Below are 15,185 nucleotides of genomic sequence, written 5' to 3'. Positions count from 1 at the left end.
ATGAACTTCACTAGTTCGTTCTACGACACGCATGAAGTGGACACGTTGTTCTCAGTGCTGTAGATTTCTCTCTCGCCACAGGGGCTTGAGCATTCCTGTGAGGGAACCCACAAATGTGGAGCCCTGGAGTAAACAGCGCAACAAGGTCCAGCTTGCAGGTAATCTGTAGGACAATTCCTATGTAAGTTTCCATGTCCTGCTCTATTCGGGAAATTAGCTTTTTGTTTGCAAAAATATGGATGAACAAAAACATCTTTGATTGTTGTTAAATTTGGAGAAAGAACTGCTGATTTTGGGCTTTGAGCTGAATTAAACTATGTAGCGTGAAGGGGAGCAAGTTTTAAAGGAAGATGGCAGCCAATTTCTTTTGTTATTTAATTTTTATTTTTTCCAAGAACAGTTAACATTTACTTAGGCACCTATTGGCCTCAGTCACTTGCATCTAAAGAGCAAAGCTAATTTACCCACAGCCCGTGTTCTTTTAAATGGTTAGCCTTATTTCTTAGTTCTGTTAACCACTATTCTAACATTAGCTTCAAGTTCAATTGTAATAATCTAATCCATAATGGTCCACTGCTCCCTGCCACATGAACAAAAAGTCTGGGGGTAATAAGGCGAGCAGTTTACATTTTCTGTTGATACTTCAAGTAATTGGCCCCAAAGTGAAATTATTGTGTTGGCCATGGTTTATTGTGTTCTGAGGGCATAAAACGTGGAAGGAAATGGACCTGTAGAAAGAGGTGGTATCCAAGAATGTGTGAATGTGTGAAAATCCTATAACTTCACTTCAACTGGCCTAATATCCTGAGTCACTAGATGGTCAGAAGAGTAGATGGAGTACAAGAGGAACAAAGTGATGTACATTTATACCCAAAACCGGAAACAAAGCTTGTACAAGATGGACAGCAAATGAAATAGCTTCTATCAAAATAAAATCTCACACAGGTCATTTTTATACATACGGGGACATACACACACCCACACACACACAGACACACAAGCAAGAATGTGCATTTTGTAAGATAGGTCCTTGGAAATAGACATTCTTAGCAAATATGGATGACAGATCAATTGTAATTTATTTTCTTTTAACACTGTATCATCATAAAGAAAACTGGTATAAATGAAAAAATCTATTTCAAATATCTACATCTAAAATTTTAGGCAGTGAAAAAGCACTTTGTTGACAAGGAGTGTGGAATGATGGATGTTAATTGTCAGAAACTGCTGAATGCCTTGCTTAGTTGCCACAAACAAATTCACATATCAGAACGAACAATACTGCTAAATATTCCTTTTTTTCCCATTTTTTTTTTTGTTAAAACATACTGGGAGAAAGAAAAGAAAAGAAAAACTGGAAATCCATACATCTTTCAAAAGTTTGAAATTGAAGCAATATTTAGAACCATAGATGAGGAAACACTGCCGCATGGTGTAATATACACGATGCGCTTTTCTTCTTTAATCTGTAATGTACATCAAATACTTTACAACAATGCATTAACAAAAGGCAAGAAACATCTTGCTGTACAGAGGAACCCCAATGCAACTTGAAGCCTAGAATCACAACAGATGAAGAGAGTAAACAAAGCGTGAGAAGCCGTCCCTCTAAAGTGTGTGAACTACACTGCCCCTTGTGCTTAACAGTAACCTTCGCGCCCCACCACCCCGCCCGTCTCCTCTGCTGCCTTCTGCCACGTTCAAGATAAAGCACGTTTTATCCTCTAGAGCTCCAACTAGAAAGGTGTTGTACGACGTCATGTTTAGGATCACTTCAGCTTCCTACTGACTTCCAAGTTAACGTTCGGTTCATTTAGCTGTCTAAAATAGCTCTTAATAGTTCCTTACTGGTTATCACGGCCTTCCTATGGAACAGGCTTTAACAAACTAAATTTGCAGGGGGAAAAAAAAAGCAATGTCTTGTGGTATGCATGCACATGCACTGTTCCCGGAGCGCCTCGTGCCGCCCGCTCCTCACACCCAGGAGTCAGGGGAGGCGGGGTAGTGGCTCGTTTCATAGTTCAGTTCACTGTAGGGACGGGCAGCGGAGTAGAAGTCGACATAGTTGCCGGTGGACTTGAGTCCCAGGTGCATGGTGTACTCACTGGCGGGAGGGCGATGGTGGACCTGGTCCTCGAAGAAGGACTCGTCGTAGTTTCTCGTGGAATTCTGAAACGGCTGGTAGGTCTCGTAATCTTTCCTGCTGGGCTCCTGTGGGACTGGCTGTGCTGGAACCTGCACAGAAAAGAAGGTCCACCTGGGCTGGTCTGCTTTCCCCTGATGCAGCCTCCCCAGGGCCAAGGCGCTCGAGCCTCCCAGGGAGGCTGGGCCTCCACCTTCGCATCGGCCAGCATGGCGTGTCTCCAAATACCGCCAACTGCTGATTGCCCTTCCTCTTAAAAGTTGGTTCCTGGGTCCACACACTAGCATTCTACATAATCTTTATTAAAAATTATGATTATGGGAAGACAGACATAACATATAATTTGCCATTTTGACGGCTTTTAAATGTACAATTGGGTGGCATTAAGTGTATTTAAGGTACGGTGCGGCCATCACCAGTATCCATTTCCAGAACTTTGTCATCACCTCAAGCAGAAACTCATTACCCATTGAGCATAACTCACCATCTTCCTCCTTGCTTCAGCCCATGGAAGCCATCATTCTACTTTGTCTCTCTTGAATTTCACTATTCTAGACACCTTGTATAAGTGGAATCATTAAATATTTGTCTTTTTGCGTCTGGCTTCTTTCACTTCGCATAATGTCCCCAAAAGCCATCCATATTGTAGCAAGGGACAGGATCTCGTCCCTTCTTAAGGCTGAACAATATTCCATTATATCAGTAGACCACATTTTGTTTATCCATTTACCTGTTGATGGCCACTTGGGTGGTTTGCTCGTTTTGGCTGTCGTGAATAATGCTGTCATGAATGTGGGTGCACCAGTTCCTCAGTTTTGGGGGTAGGTATCTAGAAATGGCATTGCTGGATCCTTCATTAATTCAATGTTTAACTCTTCAAGGAATTGCCGAACTGACCTAAGCACTGGACTTGTTACTAGATAAACTTTTTAAAAATTTTTTTTAAATTTAATTTTTTTATTATGCTCAATTAGCCAACATATAGTACATCATTAGTTTTTGATGTAGTGTTCAAGGATTCATTAGTTGCGTATAACACCCAGTGCTCTAGATTACCTTGTTTATATGAAAGAGGTATAGACTAGACATTACAGAACATAGTGGTTGATTTTCTTCTTTCCTGCATTTGTTCTCTTAGACCTAGGTGCTGCGATCCCAGACAAAGAGACAGTGAAGATGTACAAGGTCTAATGGTCACACAGGGATCTTCCTGCCAGTGCAGTGGGCTGTGATCAATACCTCTCTGGAGGATGGAGGCTTCCCAGTGGTAGGGCCATTCCATCGCACCTGCCTAAGTGATCAGGGACCATAGCCTTAAAAGGATACACAGAAAAGCATGTAATGAAAAGAGGGGATCCACTCCAAATATAACATACTCAGAAGGACCGACATGTTTCCCAACTTGGTTTAATTAAGAATTGATTGAACTTGACCATGCTGTGGGATTATGAAGCTTCTGGTTAGTGGGGAAGGGTCTTCAGTATTCTCTGGTGTTCCTCAGCCCACCCCAGTACCCCTTGTTTGCCCTCTTGTCCTTTGCACATTCCTGTCTGGTGCCGGGGACTTGAAAGGCTAAAGGGGTCACAGGAGCTCCTTGAGATATGTGAAGTCAAGAATTAGCTCCCTCTGCTTGGTTTTAAGGACAGTAAGACCAACAGTGTTCACGGGCCGATAATTAGCACTTGTATGTGGGGCACTGGCTATTCCCTTTCCTTCTGACTGCCTCTGGGATCCCTTTTGGAGCACTGTGCCGCTAAAGTGAGCAGAACCCCCCCCCCCAAAGCTAGTGCACACATTCATGCATGAAGCTCTGCTCATGTCAATAATTGGGGAAGAGGTCTGCTGTGAATGATGGAACACTCTCAAAGAAACACGATTTGGTCACCTCCAAGCAGATTCAGTAACTCCCTATTAATTTAACTAAGGCTCAGCATGGAAACGTCCTATAGAAATTGGTCCTAGTTAATAGATAATGATTTGTAATTAGCACGTTGTGCGTAAATGAATGCTTCTAATGACCTGCACATAATTCTTCTCTCAAGTAAGTGAAACTCCCTCTTTTACATGTAATTGATTTACACTAGTAATTGACCTGTTCTTCAAAGAAGTGGTGAACTGCATCAGAGCTGCCATCCACTCTGTCCCGCACTTCCAGGTAGTGGTGGCTGATAAGTGATGTGTCGGGCTACCTGCGAAACAGCTGTTAGCCTAAGAGCCTGGCTGTGAGAAGGACATTTGGAATTAATCTTCAGCATCTGTAATTAAACAAGACCAGGTATATGAAATTCTTGGCTAGGTTGAGGTGCCTTGTGCTATTCTTTGAAGAGCTGGGGGCTACACTGAACTTCTGCACTCCAACATTGTTCTGTGACCTAAGCATCGAGCATACAAAGGGCTGGAGCTGGGTGGTTTAGCAAAATCACACGGGAAGGGAGCTAGAGTTTACTGTGTTTTTATGTCAGTGGGGACTATGTCCGACATTTAACAAATTCCTCTTTGTTTAACCTTTAAATAGCCAGAAACATATCTCTATCTATCTATCTATCTATCTATCTATCTATCTATCTATCTGCCTACCTATCATCTATCTCTCCTTCTCTTCCTCCCTCTTTCTCTACCTTCCTACCCAACCATCTATCTGTCCATCTGTCTGTCCATCCATCCATCCATCTGTCCATCCATCTGTCCATCTATCCGTCCGTCCATCTGTCCATCCGTCCATCCATCCATCCATCCATCCATCCATCCATCCATCCATCCAATTCCCCCTTTATAGATGAAGACACTAAAGCTCAGAGATTAAGAAAGTCGTCCAGGATATCATGGCTAGTGGTGTTGTGAGACCAGGATTTGAACCCATGTCTGGCTGACTCTAAAGCCCACATTCTCTCCGCCCCACATGAACACAGTTTCAGTTGCGTCCAAGTGGCCCATCCTCAGAGGGCAGCCTCACTGAGTTAACTCCACGTTCTACAATAAGAGTGGAGGCCAATGGACAAAGGAACCCTAGGAGAGCTCTCACTTCTTTGTGCCGGTCCCAGTGGCCGGGGACAGGGAGATCTGAAGGGGAAATCACTCACAGGCTCCCCTCCACAGCTGCTGTTTTCAGGCTTTTACACAGCCTGTTTCAAATTTCTTACTGTCTCCATGTTCTCTCTGGTTGGTGGACATCTTTAGGTTGGGCACAAGTTTAGTCTCTTACCTTGCGGAAATGCTTTTTTTAATTCATCTCTATTGGTCATAAAGTCTCATGTCAACCCCTTCTAAGGTTTAGTCCTGCAGTTCGGAGAGTGTGTGTAAATGACTCTCCGGGATGGGTGACGGGTGGCCGTGCTGCGTTTGGAGGGATTAAGTTTGCTCACTGGCCTCGTGGTGCAGATGTGGACTGTGGACGTACACTCGCACTGGGAGTGGTGGCTGTATTTTGTAATTTACTCTAAGGGGTTATCTGACGGTATTCAAAATTAGACAGATAAAATGCTCCCAAATATAAGCCCTCCCCATAGAGGAGCTAAAAATAAATGCATTTTTTTTCTGTTGCACTGTTCGCATAAAGCAGACTTCCAGGAAGGAAGCAGGACGAGGTCCATGTATAGCAGCGGTGTATGCTGAATCTGAGTATCTGTGTGGTTCAGAGAAGGCCCACCACACCCAAGGACCCTGAGGCTGCTGCCTGCTTTTGCCTTAAGGCAGCATCCTTTTTGGGGTGGGGGGGTGCCACCAGCCAGCTCACGTGGGGATACTGGCTGGGGTCCATGTTCTTGGTGCTCTTTCCTGTGGCTTTGGCTCCCATAAAGTCTTTGTTATTGGACTTTTTCCCCCAATAGGAGTATGTTTAGTTTAAATTATGAAGGACAGGGCCACTTCTCCACACCCCCCAACTCTGTGAGCATAATGAGAAAACTTTATTCCTCACTGGGTTTGCCGACAAACTGGATTGATTTCTAACAAAGGGAAATAGCTGCCCATTACAGATCTTCAAACTTCACCACACAGCGAAAGTTGAAGACTCAAGAGTGTTTACAATGAAAAAGGTCACGTGGTCAGGATTCGTGGTTCTCAAAGTCTGGTCCTGAGACCAGCAGCATCAATATCACCTGGAAGCTCGTTAGAGATGCAAACTACATACTGAGTCAGAAACTCTGGGGTTGGGGGCCGGTAATCTGTGTTTAGCAGTCATCTAGGGCATTCTGACTTGTGCTCAAAATCGGGAAGCACTGGTATGGAGGACGGCAAATGGGACAAGAAGGCAAATGAACCAGGTTGGCGTCTTTGCCTTTTCTGAACTCGGTGACCAAAAGCAAACCCTTATCCTCCCTTACCTCCTCATCTCTGGGGACATTTTTACCTGCTCTGCTTACTTGGCAATGAAACTGAGGACACTGACCAGGACCTCAAGATGCTGTTTTGATGTAATAGTTTGATGGTTGCCATCAAAACACCAAACCCCTTTATCTTAGTTTATGAACAGAAAATTCTGTTGCTAGATGGGTACAGTTTCTTTATATAGGGGATAGACTAGTAGAAGCTCAGTAGGCTTTTTGGAGAGTTTAGGTAGTTAGCTATTAAAATGACATCTGCAACCAGTTGACTGGAGTCATAAAAACTGAGGACCACGAGCCTTACTGCACACCGATGGCTGTTTCTTCTAGAAGTACCAAGGCTTGGAATTCAATGAAAATGAGACTGGAGTCCCGGGTAGTCTCATGGGGAGTGCCATAGCTGAGTAGCTGCCCGGCTCTCTTTCCACTGAGTCATGGAAATCTTGGCTCATGGCTATTGCCCTGGACCCTCGCTTGGCCATGCATCCCGGGCTGGTGCCTCATTCTAACTCTCGTGGCCTTTGTCTCCTCTTGGAGACCTACCTCAAACCAGTTGCCCTCCGTGAAATGCTTCTTCTTGGAGATGAGTCACTGTCTAGCTTCCTCTGTGAAGCTCACGAGGCCCAGCTGGTGACTGAGACAGCCAGGAGACAAGAGCGCTCAGGAGAGGACAAGCATCGGCACTGAAATGGAATGGACCCTGGCATATCCCTCCTGGTTACATTGTTCAAGCTGGTCTTTCACTAGCTGCGAGATTGTGAGGTCACTTTTAACCGAGGAAAGTTCCAAAAATGAAACCATTCCATCCATCTGGACTGTCGGCCATGCCCACATGGCCAGAAAATCCAAATCATGAAGGCCGTGTACAAGGTTGTCTCTAGAACTACCCAACTGGGAGAGAACCAAATCTCCTCCTCTTTCAAATGGTTAGGATGGCCACCCCTTCCTGAGTTCCCAGCAAGGAAAGCTGCAAGGGGAGCCAAAGTTTAGGCCAGTAACACTAGAGTTGCTTGCAGTGTCGTAATGATTTACTTGGAATTCTTTTGGGGAAAAAAACAGCTCTTTCTGGTGGGTATTTTAAAATGGTGCTTGATATTAGAATGAGGTTAATAGTCCACTCATCTACTTCCCGATGCTGGACCGCTCAGGGAATGATGATGGCCGTGAGCTACCACCTCGGGACTCAGCTCAACCGGTGGCCTGCTGGTAGCATCTCCCCTGTGTTGACAAGGGGCGCTGAGCTTGCACTGCATCCAGGCTGGGTCTCCCAGCATTCGCCTGGGGCACTGTGGCCTTGACAATTCACACGGAGGCTGAGTACACTCTGGGGCACGCTGGAGAAAAGGCTACACTAGGTTGTGCCCACTTTCCCAGCAGGGGTGCCATCTTAGCGCATTAATTCCAATTTGCTTAATTGTTCAGAATAGGCTCAGGTGAAAAGAATGTGCCCCTTAGAGCCACTGTGGACCATCCTGTAAATCTAGATTGCAAGCTGTCCTAAGCAAACTGTGGCAGCCACCCTGTAAGATGCCAAGGACCTCTGGGCCACACCAGGGCATTTCTTCACTGCCAACAATAGTGCAATCCAGGGAGAGAAAGGCTGGTATAGAATAAGCCAATTCCGGTGATGAGCTTCTCTGAACCTGCAGAGACTAAAAACTATTCCTATGCTCTGGGATGCCAAGTCAGGGTCCTATCACATCCTGACCAGTATTATTAAGAGCTACAGACAGTTCTCACTGTACCCGGTATTTGCTGAAAGATAAAGGTTGGTTTCCATAACTGAAGTTGGCATTTCCAATACATTTTGTTTCCATTTTCCTTTGTGTTTGAGCAGACATGTTGATACGCGGATAGCTGTTGGCCACCCCCGGTGATCACTTGTTCAGCACGCACGCGCTTATTTATTTACTCACTGACCCCCTTGCTTTTAGCAAAGACCAGAACTGAGGGAGGTGAAGTAGATGTTAGCAATGCGTCAGGCAGGCCGTGGGGACTGGGCATTCACCAGGGGGTTGCTAACAACACCAGATGTCTTCCAGAGTGGCTGCACATGGCCTGGAACATTCAGAGCAACGAGATAACTTGTCTACCCATTACCATTTCTCCTGATGATGGGTGATTAGAGAAAAAGGTAATTTAAGGGCAAGGGGATACTTTTCGTGTCGTCCTCCTCCTTCTCTTGGAAATGGTCCTGCACAAAGTATTCTATCTGCTAGGCGTGGGTCCCTTTCCTTTACAAAGATGCTGCCCCGCCAGGTGTTGAGAAACGTTCAAAACCAGCACATTTTCCCCCACGTTTACTTTCATCTGGTTATTGCGATCAAACAAACAGCTTTCAGATGTATCTTCCAGGCCAACTTTCCTGACTTAGGGCTGGAACCTAGAGCAGCCTCAGAAGCCAGCTCTGGCCATGGTTATTAGTAGCCAATGGTTAGGAAGAACGCCCGTCTTTCTGTAGTCACTACTATAGGGGGCAAACCTATGAAGTTATCAATCAATGAAGGAGCAAAGGCTGTACTTTTGCTTCTACAGTCCCCACAAAACCACAGAGAAAAGGAGCCTTCAGCGAATGTTTGCTGAAGAAGACAAACACACACACACTTAGCCCAGTTCCTGAGGACCTACTGCTTAGCATTCCTCAAACGTGAGCATGCACACGAATCACCTAAATGTCTTGATAAAATGCAACTCTGATGCATTTGTTGCATCAGATGGATTAGGGGCAGGGGTCCCAGAAGAATCTCTTCCAACAAGCTCCCATGGGGTGCTGATGCTGCCGGTCCCCCAACTAGACTGAGTAGGAGGGCACTCCTCAACGCACCCCACTTAGTTGTTCGTTCTTGAACTTGTTGTCTCTGTTTTATTGGAAACTATCATGTATAAAGAGTGCTTTCTTCCAGATGAGAACCGGCCGAGTTCCGGGAGCTACCGGATCCCTGTCTAATAACCACACAACATTGTCTGGTAACCAGAATCTTCTACTTAGGTATTTGAGGCTTTTCGTTGGGATCATAGTAGAGAACTTGCTACCACCGAATGAAGCGAGTGGTTGTAGTGAAATCAAAGACTGTTTCCTAATGTGAGGCCGTTCTGATGACTGCCACCACCCCACACATGCCGTGTTACGTGTGAGTGGACAGCAGCAGGGGATGTTATTTTCTTTTTTCAGTCCTTCACGTGTGTTCTGTAGAAGCTAATTTATTTTTTCCAATTCCAGGATATTTCATGCGAGTCGAAGGGGAAAATGAACACAAACACACGCGTCTCCTTTACCTGGTTATGTTTGATGTCTTCCGCGGGCGCACCATAGGAATTCCTATACAAAGTTGAAATTCCAGTGTTTTGAGCTGAAAGCAAGAGAGAAACAAAAAGTATTAGCAAAGAAAGCAAGATTTCAAGTGAGGAATAATGCGATCGAAGCAAGTTCTCGCCCTAACAAAGCTTGGTTTCTCGGGGCGCATTCAAAGAAGAATCCTTTGGCTCTGGACACTTCGGTTTGTATGCAGATATAAGAAAGAGGAACAGTTGGGTATTCTATCAAATCCTCACGGCACGGGAGTTCCTTGCAATCACATTCAGACTGTAGACAGGGGCAGGGCAGGGCAGCAAGCAGATGGGCATCTTGCCAGGACTCTTGCCTCCTTCTCTGGTGAGAACCGGTGGGTAATAAAAGCCTGTCTTCCGCACTGAGGTGTGCAGGCATCTGGATGAACAGCTTAGTGCTGACTGAGAGAATGACAGGAATGAAATTTCTAATTTGGACTCAGAGAATGCTTAATCATCTTGCAGACAGTTCATTTCTCAAAGGCCCGAAGGCCAGGCAGGAAGCACCATCTGCATCCGTCCTGCACGTCTGGGTGGCTGCAGCTTTGGAACCCGGCTAGACATGGGGACAGGAGCCCTTCCCCCTCTCTTGGGACCAGCCTGTAGGCTAGCTGAAAGGAAGGAAGGTCTCCGCTTGCCAGCAGCTTTCAAAGACATGGGCAGCGTCTGCCCACTTCCCTTAGAACCCTCGGGATCATGCCACAGGCCCAGAGGAAGGGCCCAGGGTACCACTCCCCTCTTAGCCGTGAAAGGGTCATGATTTAAGGAAGTTCTGGAAAAAACTGTCAGGTGTCAATGGGGTATAAAACACTCTGAAATAAAAAAAGCCTTGCTTCCAGCATCTACAGAATAACAAAATAGGATGACACACCATAGCCACTCTCTTACAGGTACAGTTACTCTAGAACCAAAGTCAGTTATATCTATCACCCCACCCATGACTATTAATTAAAGCACCTAACAGCTGTGCAGGAAAAGTCCCCTTGGAAAACTGTGCTTAAGAACGTGAGAGCTGAGAGCCTATTCTGAATTTTAAAGGCCACCCTGACATCGTCTCCAGTTGGGTGTGCGTTGCTCCCGTCTGTATTTTTGCCTGGACCCCTGCTCTAGAATCTTCCGTGACAGCCCAGCTTCCCAGCTGCCGACCCCACTCCTCCACCCTCGCCGCTTCCAGGAGCCCAGACACCTTGCTAGACAGGCTGGATGAGGTCACTGCAGGGCCCTGCCACGGTACGAGCCACAGGATCGGGGCCCTGGGTGATCTTCTGCTGTGTCTCCTTCCCTTCTTGTCAAGGGAGCCCGAGCTACGCCAGCCCTCCTTCCTTGCTAGAGTGTGCAGCTGGTCTTCAGGGATGTTGTGTTTGCTGATCCTTCTCCCCGGAACTCATTTCCCCTGGCTCTGGACTGCCTCTTCCCGTTGGTGTTCAGTCTCTTGCTCGACCACGTGAAAGCAAGCCCGCCCACCTGGTACCCCGCGGTTCCTGAGCCCCTTTATCTTCTCCGTCATACGCAACTCCACGCGGGGTACTACCTTGTTGGGGAGCCTGTTCTATTGTCTACCTTGTGTGGCACACCTCCCTTCACCTACGACAGAAGCGCCGTGAGGCCAGGGATCGGTCTGTCCTGCCACCTTCGCCAGTGTGTGGGCGTCGGGACAGCGCCCGGCCTCGGCAGGCGCTCAGAGTCAGGGCTTTATCTGCTGAGGGAATGAATGAAAAGTAACCCTGAGAAGATAGGCCCTCAGAGCTACGGTTTGCTGATGAAAAATGTCACTGCAGGGTGAAATTTTGGGTTTTCTTTTTTTCTGTTACTTGGAACAAAATGCATTTTTTATTTGTTGGAACATGAGCTGTGAGAGCCTATGCTCCTCTCCCGGTCATGCTGGTGGCTTCTGAGCTAAAGATGCTTCTACTGGAAGTTCTTTCCTCCTGTTCCTTGGTCCGCTTCACCTGTTTAAAAGAGGCCGTGTAGCCGAGATTGAACTTGTGGCTCTGGCAGACACACGAAGCAGGTGTCTTCATGGATGCTAAGCCCTTCTATGTCTGACCTAAGAGGAGACTCCTAAGGAAATGCCTTTCTTCTTCTGTACAGGCCCCAATTTCCAATGGAATCAACACATGGAAGATGAGAATGGCTTTAAAAAGGCACAAGAGAGACTAACCAAAACGCGCTAGAGCGTTTGATGTAAAGGCATCTGGGAAGCTCAGATGGGAGGGCAAAATCCCCTGGGGGAATCTTAAAGTCAGGCCACATGGCCGCTGGGCTCACACAGCCCTCCTGGGATGCATGCTTCTGAACACAGAACGTTCCCGGGGAATCATGACCGCAAGAAATAGCTATGGCCGGCCTGCACGCCGGAGTGAACGGCTGATTCTGGCTTTCTGAGGGCTCCACGGTGGCAAGAGAACACTAAGGGAGAAGACATTTTAAAAGACTCCATCTCAGCTAGATGATGAATCCAGAAAAGGCAGGTGGGGGGAGCCTGGCACAAAAGCCCAGATGGCTCTGCATGTCTAAGGGCTCAGTAGAGGACGTTCAACCCAGGCAAGGACCCGCTTTCCCTTAAAGCCGTCCCACGTTGCGTTTTGAGGGTGAAGCTTCCCATGGTTTTCCCACAGCAGAGGGAGTATTTTCTTTGGGGGGAATGGGAGGCTCTCCTCTGATGTCTTAGAAACAAGGGAGACAGCAGTTTTCAGGTATTTTTCAACGTACCATCCTGTAAGCTCCGCTGGATAAGTGTGAACGAGAACAAGTGCTGCTCTTGACGTGAGGTCACAAGAAATCTGATCTGCAGGTCAACGCTGAAATGATGGGCACGTGCAAAAGTGCTGTAGAGCCAGAGCTGGCCATTCACCCTTTCCATGTAGACGTGGGCTTCCACCCGGGTTAGCTGGGGGCTTACTCACGCCACTGTGGAAGGTGGTAAGTAAACACCTCTTCCATCACCATCTCCTCCATCACCACCTCCGCCATCACCACCTCTGCCATCACCAACTCTACCTCCACCATCACCTCTCCCACCTCCACCATCACCACCTCTCCATTGCCACCGCTGCCTCTATCACCACCTCCTCCATCACTTCCCCCACCATCACCACCTCTTCCATCACCATCACCACCTCCATCATCACCTCCCCCACCATCACCAACTATACCTCCACCATCACCACCTTCACCATCATCACTTCCTCCATCATCATCATCGGCTCCATCACTACCTCCACCATCACCCACTTCTACTTCCACATCACTTCCTCCAACTCCACTGTCACCACCTCCAACTCCACCATCACCACTTCCTCCATCACTTCCTCCTCCATCACCTCTTCCGCCATCACCATCACCGCCTGTTCCATCACCACCTTCTGCATAACCTCCTTCTCCATCACCACCTCCTCCACCATCATCACTTCTACCTCCACCATCACCTCCTCCACCTTCTCCATCACCTCCTCCACCATCACCAACTATACCTCCACCATCACCACCTTCACCATCACCACTTCCTCCATCATCACCATCGGCTCCATCACTACCTCCACCATCACCCCTTCCATCATCCCCACTTCTACTTCCACATCACTTCCTCCAACTCCACTGTCACCACCTCCAATTCCACCATCACCACTTCCTCCATCACTTCCTCCTCCATCACCTCTTCCACCATCACCATCACCGCCTGTTCCATCACCACCTTCTGCATAACCTCCTTCTCCATCACCACCTCCTCCACCATCATCACTTCTACCTCCACCATCACCTCCTCCACCTTCTCCATCACCTCCTCCACCATCACCAACTATACCTCCACCATCACCACCTTCACCATCACCACTTCCTCCATCATCACCATCGGCTCCATCACTACCTCCACCATCACCCCTTCCATCATCCCCACTTCTACTTCCACATCACTTCCTCCAACTCCACTGTCACCACCTCCAATTCCACCATCACCACTTCCTCCATCACTTCCTCCTCCATCACCTCTTCCACCATCACCATCACCGCCTGTTCCATCACCACCTTCTGCATAACCTCCTTCTCCATCACCACCTCCTCCACCATCATCACTTCTACCTCCACCATCACCTCCTCCACCATCACCTTCTCCACCTCCTCCATCACTTCCTCCACCATTGCCACCTCCATCATTATTGCCTCCACCATCACCACCATCACCTCCACCATTCTACCACTAGTTCCCCATCACCCCCAACTTCACTACCTCCACTAGCACCAACACCTTCACCACCACTACCACCAGCACTGTAGATAATAACTTTTACTCAGTACTTGTTGGGCTTAAAGGGAACCTTCTGTATAAACATATGTTCAATGTTCTTTCAGGCTTGCTAGATGGTCGACAGTATAGTTTTGAATTGCTATTTTTTTCTTTGAATTNTTTTTTTCCTTTGAATTGCTTTTTATTATTTATTTATTTATTTTTAAAGATTTTATTTATTAATTCGACAGAGAGAGAGACAGCCAACGAGAGAGGGAACACAAGCAGGGGGAGTGGGAGAGGAAGAAGCAGGCNATTTTTTTCTTTGAATTGCTTTTTATTATTTTTTTATTTATTTATTTTTAAAGATTTTATTTATTAACTCGACAGAGAGAGAGACAGCCAGCGAGAGAGGGAACACAAGCAGGGGGAATGGGAGAGGAAGAAGCAGGCTCATAGCGGAGGAGCCTGATGTGGGGCTCGATCCCATAACGCCGGGATCACGCCCTGAGCCGAAGGCAGATGCCCAACCACTGTGCCACCCAGGCGCCCCTGAATTGCTTTTTAAAGTAAGTCAGAGCAAAGATGTTTAAGCCTCTAAAATAAGTTCAAAAAATGACATATATCTCAATACTGGAATTATCAAGATCCTCGTCATTAAACATCTAGAAACATGTTAGATTTTATGTTTTCTTTTCTTATGTGTGCAGGGCATGATTATGTACCATTGGAACTATTTCAACATAAACACACCCACATACAATAGCCTTTTGAATGATTCTACTGGGCAAGAGAGAAAAGTTAAATAATAATGCAGTCAACTTCAGAATTATTCTTGTAATAATAATCTCAACTGGCCATCCCAGAGTGCCAGTGACGTGGCTACCTAGGGCAATCGTAATCCCAAAACGAATGGGCCAGGTGAACTTGCTGTCACTCCTCCAGAGTAACCGGTACAAATGAGATTCTCTGCTGAATGTGTGGACTCTAGGGACCTGGCATTCAGATTCATAGCTTCCTCGGTTCATGCTCGTCTACAACTGGGATGACACTGAGGGCAGGAAAAGCAGGGACTAAGAATAATAAGATATGTCCTGTGTAATGAACGCAGGCGTGAGGCTGAGACACTCCCTGGTAGGTGTGTACGTGGAGGGCAGAGCGCTGACCC

General features: G+C 46.9%; 1 protein-coding gene across 1 annotated transcript in view; it reads right to left on the bottom strand.

Moving 5' to 3' along the window:
• Positions 1-361: 361 nt before the first annotated feature.
• Positions 362-15,185, bottom strand: part of CTNND2 (catenin delta 2) — a 966,176-nt gene continuing 951,352 nt past the window's right edge. Inside the window, exons 22-23 of the mRNA XM_034657085.1 lie at positions 9,742-9,815; positions 362-2,235 (exon numbers count right to left, since the gene is read on the bottom strand). Coding sequence (XP_034512976.1) covers positions 1,975-2,235; positions 9,742-9,815 — 335 coding nt within the window. The 3' untranslated portion in view covers positions 362-1,974. The remainder of the gene's footprint in view (positions 2,236-9,741; positions 9,816-15,185) is intronic.

Source organism: Ailuropoda melanoleuca, chromosome 3 (genome assembly GCF_002007445.2).
Source record: "Ailuropoda melanoleuca isolate Jingjing chromosome 3, ASM200744v2, whole genome shotgun sequence".
Lineage (NCBI taxonomy): Eukaryota > Metazoa > Chordata > Mammalia > Carnivora > Ursidae > Ailuropoda > Ailuropoda melanoleuca.
Note: the sequence above shows the minus strand (reverse complement) of the source record. Positions and strands in the feature narration are given on the sequence as shown.